We start from the raw sequence: 11,501 nt of genomic DNA on the forward strand, positions 1-11,501 counted from the left end.
TTAAGCTATCAACTTCTACAACGACAGATGAAAGTTTGTTCCATTAATTTCATTACAATGGAGAATCCATCTTTTTTGCTTGATTAGACCCTTTCCCATCTTGTTGTCATAGTAATACTTGATGACAAAGTTTTCTGGTTGCATTTTTGAAAGTCTCACTAATAGAGTCAAATTTTGCATTTGACTCTATCCAGTACAAAGAAGTTACTTTGTAAGATGGGATTATGGGTAAAATCCTAAGATAGATATTAGGATGGCTTCAGGACATCAGATTATACCAGAAGTCAGACGATTTCAGTTAATGGTTAATCTTCAGATTAGACTATGGTTAGAAGTGGAATCCCTTACGAGTGCCGAGACCACTGTTGTTTTTGATGATAGGGAAAGATGTCAAAACTTGCAGATGATATCAAATTGGGAAAAGTTACTGTTAATGACCTTAACAGGTCATTAACAGTAACTTTAACAGTACTGTTAATGAAAAGTTACTGTTAGTGAGTTGTGCTCCTTCAGAATGACTTCATTTGATTTCAAGGATGGTCATTAGTAAGTTGCTGTGCAGAAACAGGATATCGGCAGTTTTTGGTTTCAGCTATATTCTTCTTCCTTAGATTAGAAATCCAGATGCCAAAAATTCTTTCACTTGCTCTACTGGCACTGTTGGCAGGGACTGCAAGAATTCAATACCTTCAACAGAGGGGAGGATTTTTCTTGGCAAGGATCAAACGAAACTATACATGCTAAAATGTTATATATCAACCCCAAATGATATTGTATGATTTACGCAGATTGTGTAATCAACCAAAACTGTAATAGCTGTTCACAGTGGCAGGATGCATCCACCAATATCCTCTCCCAACTTCCTACTGATTTCAAACTCTAAATACACATTTTCTTAATTATGTAATCTATTATATTTCTTAAATGTATACTATGTTATATCTTCATATACTGTACATTTTCTTTATATCCTTGGACTTGACACAATGTGGCCTAAGTTTCCATACATCTTAAATTCAAATAAAATATACACTGTCTAAAAACAATTTTAATAAACCATAAAAAATGAAAATGCTGATGATTTTGCATGCACTTAATAGCTACTTAAATTATACAATAATTTTGAATTTACCATGAATGAAATCCTAAGTTAAGTGTGTTCTTTTAATCTGCAGTTTTTTGGAAACTTTTAATGATGATTTTCAGTTTTGTGCTGAAAGATTTCATTTTTAGTGTTGATTCAATTTTTAATTCTGAAGCACTGAGTGCAGATTTTAGAATCAGAGGTAATTCAGAAATTGAAAAGGGTATACAGGGTGTCTCAAAAATACACGGCATAACTTCAGGAAGGAGTTCCTCATATGTAGACAATAAAAATATTTTATATCAACATAGTTCAGGAAATGTTTGGTTCCCGAGTTATTAACCAGAATGTCTTATCTCCCGCAAGTGATTTCTTTCATCACAAGGTACTGACAGAATCTGGTGGTTTTCCATTCCGACCATGTACTCAAATTAGGAGCAAGCAGATATGCACTTTATGTACGGTTTGGCAGACAGCAATGCTCTGGAGGCTTGTCATTTGTATCACGAAAGGTTCCTAGAATGAAGATGTCCAGACAGGAAAACATTTGAAGGTATCCATCGCCGCCTTTGTGAACATGGGACCTTTACACCTCGTGCTGCCGACAGAGGACGACCAAGATCTACGACTCCTGAAGTAGAGGGGTGGACCAACTGCTTGGCCTCCACGCTCATCTGATTTAAACCCACTAGATTTCTTCTTGTGGGGCCATTTAAAGTCATTGGACTCTGGTAGCTGATGTGGAAACTCTCCACAATCGAATTGTGGCAGGTTGCGAGACAATACGAAACATGCCAGGAATTTGGCATCATCTTCACGAGTCCATGAGACGTCGATGTGAGGCCTGTATTCAGGCAGAAGGTGGACATTTTGAACAATTACTATAAGGTGATGTGAACAGTTAAGTGTCATAGACAGACTTTCAAAACTCGGAAACCAAGCATTTCTGGAACTATGTTGATATAAAATATTTTTATTGTCTACATATGAGGAACTCATTCTTATGCCGTGTATTTTTGAGACCCCCTGTATGCCAGAATTATTTTTTGCATTCAGTTTCTTTATGACAGCATCATAGTATCCAAAAAAATTGGCAAGACAAGATTTTGCCTTAACAAATCCATGCTGTGTCTGAATTATTGTTGCAGTCTTGTCTGGATGATCCTGTATTACTTCTTTAACCAGTGACTCCATTAATTTCCCTGGAACAGAAATTAAGCGAACAGATCTGTAATTACCAATGTCACCCTTTGATTCCCCTTTGTGAATTGAGGGTACATTTGCACATCTCCAGTCCATGGGTACCTCCCCTGAATCCAAGTATGCTCTCATAATTATGGCTAAGGATTTGCCTACCTCCTTTGCTACCTCTCTTAATATAATTGGATAAATCCTACCCACCCCAGGTGCCTCTCTTAGGTTTAACTTCAATTTCACTTCCACTTTCCTGTCAGTTATTACAAAATCATTTAGTTCCTTGTTAGAGGTTGATAAACTTCTGGCATCCCCTTCCCTAAAGAAGTCCTTATGTGTGAATATAGATGCAAAATACCCATTCAGTTTGTCAGCTAAACAGGATCATCATCAGTCGAACCATCAATATCAAGTAGACCAATTTGATTCATCCTCTTCCTTCTAATATTCACATAAGTAAAGAAGTCTTTGCTGTTTTTCTTTGCATCGTTTGCCAAAAATTTCTCGTAATCTGCATTCATTTACCTGACCTCCTTTGTGACTTGATTTCAGACTAGTTTATATTTACAATGGGTTTCTGTATCACCAGATAATTTATAATGCATCCCATGCATTTTTCTTCTCTGCCATGAGTCTTATTAGTTCATTTAAGTCCAAGCCTTCAACAGTATTTCTTAGTTGGTATAAAATGCTTAGTAACTTTATGATTATTTTCATGAATGCTTCCCATTTAGAATTTGTTGTTGGTAACATCATCATTTAGTCTTACAGTATATAAATTAAAAATTGTCTGAGGCCACTGTAGTCACCTTTATGAAAGCAAAAACCTTACTTTACTGTAATTACTATCAAGAGTAAACTCTTGATAGTAGTTACATCTATAAGTAAATCCCACACCAGTACACTATGATCACACTGTTGATAATGAGATCAAGAATATTACTCTCCTTTTTTTTGCCTCTAACATGCTACTGTAGAAAACAGTCATCCAATAAATCCACAGAAGGCTTTCTAGTGTGCAAGTGACCAATGCACGATTTCCAGTCAATATCTGGAAAGTTAAAATCTTCCATTATTAGACATTTTGATTTACTGGGCCACTCTGTTTCTCTGTATAGTTCTTCCTTGCACTCATCAGAATCATTAGGCCTATAACACTCCTCTCATTTTTGCTTTCCCAGATGCTTATGTTACACCAAACTGACACAGCATTGCTCATGGCCACCCATGTCAATTGTATGTACTCCCTTATATTTTATGTACTTCTTAACTGAGAGCAAACTTATCCCCCCCCCTATCCTGTCTGGCTGTTATCCTTCTTGCATATTCAAATTCTGCAACCCTTATATCTGAATGACACTGTCTCTGATAGCACACAATGTCCCAATTTGATGACTTCACCAGCACTTCAGATTTAGTTACTATGCTCCTAACATTGGTGCATGTGCAAGTATACTTGCATCTGTTCTTACTCTTAGTTATCCAACCACTGTCCATGTCTTTCCATGTTTTATGATGATCCACAGCAAGCCTTAGAATCCCTGGTACCTTGCTTTCTGGGCTGTTGCATGTTCCAATAGCAGTGCAAAAATGACTTACCCTGCTGTCTGTAGCTGTGGTTAGTCTATTAGTCTGTATCTTCCCCCAACCTCCAAGCTAGCAGTTTTCCAACCTACTACTGTGTTGGTAGTAGGTTGGAAAACTGCTGTTTTCATACCTAATACCAACACAGTATTAGGTATGAAAACAGCAGTTTTTCATACCTAATACTGTGTTGGTAGCATCACCAAATATTCTTGCACCCTTTATATTTAAGTGTATCCCATCCCTGTAAAAGCAGTCTGTTCTACAGACCACACTGAGAAATTCTCTTGAGCCTTGTACAATCTCTCTCCAAGGCCGAATTGATTGACAAGACTATCATCATATTGCATGTAGGCTGCAATACTGGCAGAACTCAAAAAATGACATGCTCGGTAACATTAAAAAAATCAGTCCAAGCTAAAATTGTATGATCATTTTGAATTGAATGGGATCAACTGAATGGGATAAGTGCCAACTCTTAAATTGGATTAAAACCAGCATCTTAATTATATAATTAACTCAAACATATTTTTTGCAATGTCAGTATTGCAGCTGATTATATCACACAGCCCATTGCAGTAATGAGCCCATGCGTGATATACTTTCTGCTATTGTTTCTGGGCAGAATTGCAGAAACTTTCAAATTAGCATTAGCAGTGCCAAATAATGCAAGAAAGCTAGCTTATATCAGCATCAGCAAAAAAAAAAAAAAAAAAAAACTCCTATTTCACCTGTTCATTCCATCCAATAGTTTGTCTAGTTCTTCCTTGAACTTATTGAAGCTGTCAACTTCCGCAACAACAGATTCTGGACTTATGGCCTTAGTCGCCTTTGCGCCATGAAAACCAAAATCAATCAAACAATCAACAATAGATGAAAGCTTGTTCCAGCAATCAACCACCCACTGGCTAAAGGCAAACTTCCACACATTTTTCTGAAGCCTTTCTTGGTAAGAGCACCCCTTTGTTCCCCTCACCAATCTCATTGTTCTCTGTACTTGTTCCAGAAACTCCGCATCCTTCCAAAAATGAGGCTTCCATCTTGAGTGCTGTATACTATTTATTATTATTATTATTTTTTTATTTGGTGGTCACGGGCTCGAACCCCAGTCCAATCAAGAAGCGTGTGCTACACACTGCTGCTCCTGCCCACCTGGCTATGGAGGCACCTGTGCTGTATGCAGTACTCAAGATATGGCCTCACCATTGCCTTATACATTGGGATAATCACCTTACCCATGCTAGTAAAATTCTTGTATATCATTGACAAAGCCCCATGAGCTGTCCTAGCAGCCTCTCTGCATTTCTCAAACTTCATATACAACTGCACAATTATCCCCAGGTCTTTTTCATTTTTCACAAATCTGAGTGTAGTGAGAGTTGGTTCATTACCCTGGGGTTTCTGCTACCCATATGCAGTACTTTGCATTTATCAATGTTAAACTTCAATTGCCATTTCTCAGCCCATCTGCATAACTTTTCTAGATCCTGTTGCAGTAGCATATTGTCAGTGCTGTCATTAACCATCTTGCCAACCATTCTATCATATGAAAACTTTTACATTAAGCCTGATATGCCTTCATCAGTATCATTCATAAATATAGAAAACAACAATGGGCCCAACACTGAACCCTGGGGGTGACTCCACTGATGACATTTCTCCACAAAGAGCAATGTCCATTACCATTCTCTGTCTTTTCCCACTCAGCCATCCCTTTATCCATAGTGGCAACTTGCCCTTAATGCCACATTGCTAAATTTAACCCTAACTCATGACTTTCTCAAAATGCTCTGTACTTGTTAAGTAATCTGCAGATCTCCTACTCTTAATATTATTAGTACCAATGTGTACAATAGTGTCACCTTTCGTGCCCTTAAAAGATAAAAGATTACATTGTCATCTACATATCCTTTTCCACCTATTCTTCTTCTTGCATAATATTCCCATTTCCCCAACAATAGAGTCACCGATAATAACTGGGCGCCTCCATAGCCAGGTGGGAAGGAGCAGCAGTGTATAGCACACGCTTCTTGATTAGACTGGGGTTCGAGCCCATCACCACCAAATACGGAGGATGCGGAAAGGTCAGGGAATGACCAACACATATCCCCCGAGCAATATGGCCTTAGTTGCTAATGCTCCTAAAAACCAAATAACAACAACCAATAATAACTGCTCCCTCTGGGACCAGCACATTCCTTGGGGATTGCTGCTGTGAGTTGGGCAGCTAAGAGCTTAACTGGCTCCCCCATTTTAATTCCTTTGAGGGTACCACCCTACCCTACCCTACTCTACTCTACTCTTCAAGGTCTCATAAATGCCCATCAGAATTTCTTCACACTCTCTGCACCGAATCTAGAAAAAGGTATACCCCTTGGCTGTATCATATCCTGTTCCAGAAAGTCCACAAACATTGCACAAGTAGCACATTTCGTTAGGCTGATTCATAGGGGAATTTTCCCCTTCTGTTCTACCCCGAGCCACAGCACTCCCACTACTTTGAGCCTGTTGCTTAGCTGGTCTAGTCTGAGGCATAATTTCCATTTAAATTCATTATAATTGAGATTACTGCACTAAGCTAATATACTTAAATGCAATAATAGCATGTTATTCCATTCACCAATTATGCAGCAATAATACATATTAATCTATGAAGTTTGCATTATGTGTATTACTCTTCGAAGTTTATGTTATGTGTATTATGCTATGCTATCTCATTTGTAAAGTTATAAGTTAATTATAATAGATAATAAAATCATCTAATTAATGCAACCTACATGATTCAAACTTTCGAGATACTTATTTACCGCAATTAAAACACTAGAATTACCCTACCATGCACTATAGTATACATTGTCCTAATAAAGCTGATTGTCAAAGATTGATCATCGTGTTTCCTTTTTGTACTACTCACAAATATCTTCACAGTTTTTCAGAATAACTGTGAAGAATAACTGTGAAGAATACTGTGAAGATATTTCTAGGAAGAAATATCCTCACAATTATTCAGAAAGTGACTTACCCTTATTACTGAGCAGCAGTATGAGAATTCAGACATATACCCCCAATATTTAAACATTCAAACATAAAACCCAAATTAGATAACCAGATAAACTTAATGTACAGTGGGAAATCAAATCTATAATGAACTATAAATGCATTTTGACTGACAGTGGCCTTTGTAAACTGCTTAACTTCCACAACCAATTAGAAATTTTTTGAATATTGTTCACAAGCAGTGTGGGTCAGGATGTTATTCAGAAAGTGACTTACCCTTATTACTGAGCAGCAGTATGAGAATTCAGACATATACCCCCAATATTTAAACATTCAAACATAAAACCCAAATTAGATAACCAGATAAACTTAATGTACAGTGGGAAATCAAATCTATAATGAACTATAAATGCATTTTGACTGACAGTGGCCTTTGTAAACTGCTTAACTTCCACAACCAATTAGAAATTTTTTGAATATTGTTCACAAGCAGTGTGGGTCAGGATGTTATTCAGAAAGTGACTTACCCTTATTACTGAGCAGCAGTATGAGAATTCAGACATATACCCCCAATATTTAAACATTCAAACATAAAACCCAAATTAGATAACCAGATAAACTTAATGTACAGTGGGAAATCAAATCTATAATGAACTATAAATGCATTTTGACTGACAGTGGCCTTTGTAAACTGCTTAACTTCCACAACCAATTAGAAATTTTTTGAATATTGTTCACAAGCAGTGTGGGTCAGGATGTTATTCAGAAAGTGACTTACCCTTATTACTGAGCAGCAGTATGAGAATTCAGACATATACCCCCAATATTTAAACATTCAAACATAAAACCCAAATTAGATAACCAGATAAACTTAATGTACAGTGGGAAATCAAATCTATAATGAACTATAAATGCATTTTGACTGACAGTGGCCTTTGTAAACTGCTTAACTTCCACAACCAATTAGAAATTTTTTGAATATTGTTCACAAGCAGTGTGGGTCAGGATGTTATTCAGAAAGTGACTTACCCTTATTACTGAGCAGCAGTATGAGAATTCAGACATATACCCCCAATATTTAAACATTCAAACATAAAACCCAAATTAGATAACCAGATAAACTTAATGTACAGTGGGAAATCAAATCTATAATGAACTATAAATGCATTTTGACTGACAGTGGCCTTTGTAAACTGCTTAACTTCCACAACCAATTAGAAATTTTTTGAATATTGTTCACAAGCAGTGTGGGTCAGGATGTTCTTGACTCATTTATTCAAGGCAGATTCAGTTTGTTTACATTTGGTATTTTACAGGAAAGTTATCATCAAGGAGAATACTATAAATAATAAAATGAGAGTTTCAGATTTAATATGCAATTTTTGGCCTTAATGACCAACAGACAAACTCTTATCTTGATACATTAATAATTGCTTTGCCAAAAGTTAATGTAGAACTTGAAAAGAGAAAATAATGTTTATATATTACTCATAATACATTAGATCAGAACTCTCTCTCTCTCTCTCTCTCAATCCATACCCTAGAAGCAGAAGTCTTAATACAGAATTGAATATTATTCATTATTAAATGAATAATGAGTAGTATTCTCTGAAAAAAAAAGCCTGAATTTTAGCAACCAAATGACTTCTTTATGAGAATTTGTTCTGTGAACAACTACTCAATCAGTAGTGTGCCATTTCTTATGTAACATGTTTTGAAAATGCAAACTTTGTTTGTATGAGTGCATTTACAGGCAGTTTGTACAGGCTGAAAAAATCCAGAATAACTCAGGAAAAACCCTATTTGCTCTCCCTGAGATTGGCTAACCCAGGCCTCAGCAGATTTGTTCATATAGGTACCAGCGCAAAAAGTTAACCACCTCCTGGGGATGGGGTATACTAAAAAAAAAAGTATTATTATGGAACATAGCACCGCAAACTCAAGTAACAGGATAAGGTGAAAATAAAATACCACTGTTTACCTGTTTGTTAGCATTCATGTAATGTCAACTTCCCAAAGCAGCCAGTATCATTCAATCTCATGCTGTGATATTGGATGGTCCATGATAATTAAACTTTGGGAAAATTAAAAGCCTTAATTTCTTAACATGACAGTTTTTGTGTTTTACATTAATTACAAATCAATTAAACAGATAAAGTAAATCAATTTAAAAAATGATGAAATTTGTTATATCAATGTTGCATAAGAAAATAATTATGAAATGCTCTCCAGGTAACAACTGATTTTCACCCTATCATAATGAAAACAATATATGATGGTTTTGGCTGTTATTCTTTGTCAGATTCTTCCAACTGATCTGATTAGTAAAAAAAATACTGTCAATAGTTTAGCATACATAACAAGATTCTCATACTGTTATACCTTGGTCAAAATTGCACATCCTTGCAAGGTACAGGCCACAGTACCTGTTAAATAATAATTACCAATCTGAATTTCTTATTTACCATCACTCCTAAGAAACAGATTTTCACACAGTGACTGTGTTTGTTGAGCCCTCAGCTAATAACCCCACTGATTGAAGAGGCTTTTAAGAATTCCTCCAGAGTTTAATGGAATTCAAACCCACACCTTCTCCAAATTGAGTGACAAGTACCAAAACCACTGTACTGCCATCACTGCGAACTTTGAGTTCTTGGAAGCCACTAAATCATTAGGTCTAATTGATAACTAATCATTAAGCAGTAATTGATAACTGCATCCACAGCTGTCAATTATTGCTGTTAAATCCTCCATGCATATCATTCCATTTACATGCAGTAAATATTTGAAAACTAGTTAAGTTTAAACCCTGGGTGCCTGCTGACAGGTTAATTAGTAAGTTTATTAATTGCAAAAAAGAATAAAAATTAATTTAATGAAATTAATGTTTCAGGAAAAAAACGACATGTCAGCTTGGTTTAATTTATTTGCTGATTTGGATCCTTTGGCTAATCCAGATGCAGTGGGAAAGCGGAAAGGAGATAGTGATGAGGATAGAAACTGCTGAATTCAGTTGTAATTAATAGTCATTCGCTAGTCTGCTAAAAGTGGAAGGCATCTAGTCAGCATTTTTAAAGAGCTTTTATTTAAGCAACTCAGTTTAAATCACTGATTTGTGGGGTGAAGCATCCACTGATTTTTGTTTCACTTTTCTCCCCATGTTTAAATTACTGGATAACAAAATTAATTCAGAAGCATTTATTTGTAAGTACACGAGCAGATTTTAATCTAGTCAATGATACATTCCTTCATTTTTATTTATAATGTAAAAATTGGTCCTGTTTATATATACAGGTAATGGTAAGGTTAATTAGTTACGCTGAGAGATAAACTATTATATAACACTTGCTTAAACATTTTGCATTTATTGTTATAATTTGAATTCAGTTCACAGAGAATGATATTTTGTAATACTGGCAGAATTTTTTATGTAAGTAAACTAAATGCTTATATCTCTGATAAGAATATTATGGAAGAAAGTAATTGATTTGGTTATACATAATCAAGTATTCTTGATTTCTACAAAGGCCTCCTCTTATTTTATTATTGAACTACTCACCAAATATGAAAGCCTGCAGCGAAATAGTAACTGTCACTTATTTTCTTGATATTACCGAATAGTTTCAGTAATTTTTTTTTAATCACTGGAACAATGATATTTGTGTATATACAGTGTTATCAGTAGATGAAAGATTTATATATATTCAGTTTTGTCATCTAAGTCACTATACTTAGAAGATTTCATTTGCTGATCAAAAACATCTTTAAATAAGTCTATCTACAAATAGTAACTACTAACTACTGCAGAATGTTTCCATGAAAAATTATTTATTATTCAATATTTTAGATCAGATGTTAATGCATGTCTCCACATGGTGTTTATATTTATCTTATTGTTGAAATGGGCTATGTAAATCATTACTTATATTTAAAATATATAAAATGAAATTATTCATTGAAGGACTTCTTTTAGTGGCTGGTTTTAATAGAAATTTTTTGGGGAGATAATGAATATAAACCTTTGCAAGATTTTTTTATGTAAATGTATCAGAGTATTATAACAGTAAAAGATAGAGATATCTCACAACTAAGAATTAAATAAGAAAAATTTATAACATTCATATTAAATAGTTTGCAAGACATTTGATATTGCTTAAAGAGAACTATAAAAATTTCTGGAAAAAAATAATAGGTTTGATTATCAAACATGAGATGATAGTGTTTCAGTTAGTAACTTAATCCTCTAGCAGGCTGCCAAACATATGGCTGCAAAAAAAAAAAAAGACAAATTTAAATATCTATTAGACACAGTCTGAATTTTAGCATTCCTCTAGTATGCTATGATGCATTAAGAGGCAGGGTTCACTAACAATTTTTGCTTCACTGGATCAACCTGTAGTACAGAGAAAGCTTTACCTCTTGGGAATGGACTAGTCTCTATCAACTGTAGTTTTAGATCTACAGGCATTTTTAGTTTGACCACCCTTTGGTTTTTCCAGAACATTTTGAACTTTGAGTTTAAATATCTCAAACCCTAGTTCAGGAGGCTTAGTACACTCTGCCACTTAACTCCTATATTCTCTCATCATTAATTATTTTTTTTAGAAAAGTATAGCTGATTCTTTATGGTTCAGTGTTTGTG

The 11,501-nt window shown here is 35.2% G+C and overlaps 1 protein-coding gene across 3 annotated transcripts in view; it reads left to right on the top strand.

The window, feature by feature from the left end:
• The window catches only part of ICA69 (islet cell autoantigen 1-like protein), a 206,569-nt gene extending 196,154 nt beyond the window's left edge, over positions 1-10,415 (top strand). For 2 of the 3 annotated variants that reach the window (XM_090372975.1, XM_090372976.1), the window contains exon 12: positions 9,753-10,413. In XM_090372975.1, coding sequence (XP_090229101.1) covers positions 9,753-9,866 — 114 coding nt within the window. In that variant the 3' untranslated portion in view covers positions 9,867-10,413. Of the gene's footprint in view, positions 1-9,752 lie in introns of all 3 variants that reach the window. The other variant, XM_090372977.1, reaches the window with a different exon arrangement.
• The last annotated feature ends 1,086 nt before the right edge of the window (positions 10,416-11,501 follow it).

The sequence above is a fragment of the Mastigoproctus giganteus genome, chromosome 4, assembly GCF_048544385.1.
Source record: "Mastigoproctus giganteus isolate SK-2022 chromosome 4, ASM4854438v1, whole genome shotgun sequence".
Classification (NCBI taxonomy): domain Eukaryota; kingdom Metazoa; phylum Arthropoda; class Arachnida; order Uropygi; family Thelyphonidae; genus Mastigoproctus; species Mastigoproctus giganteus.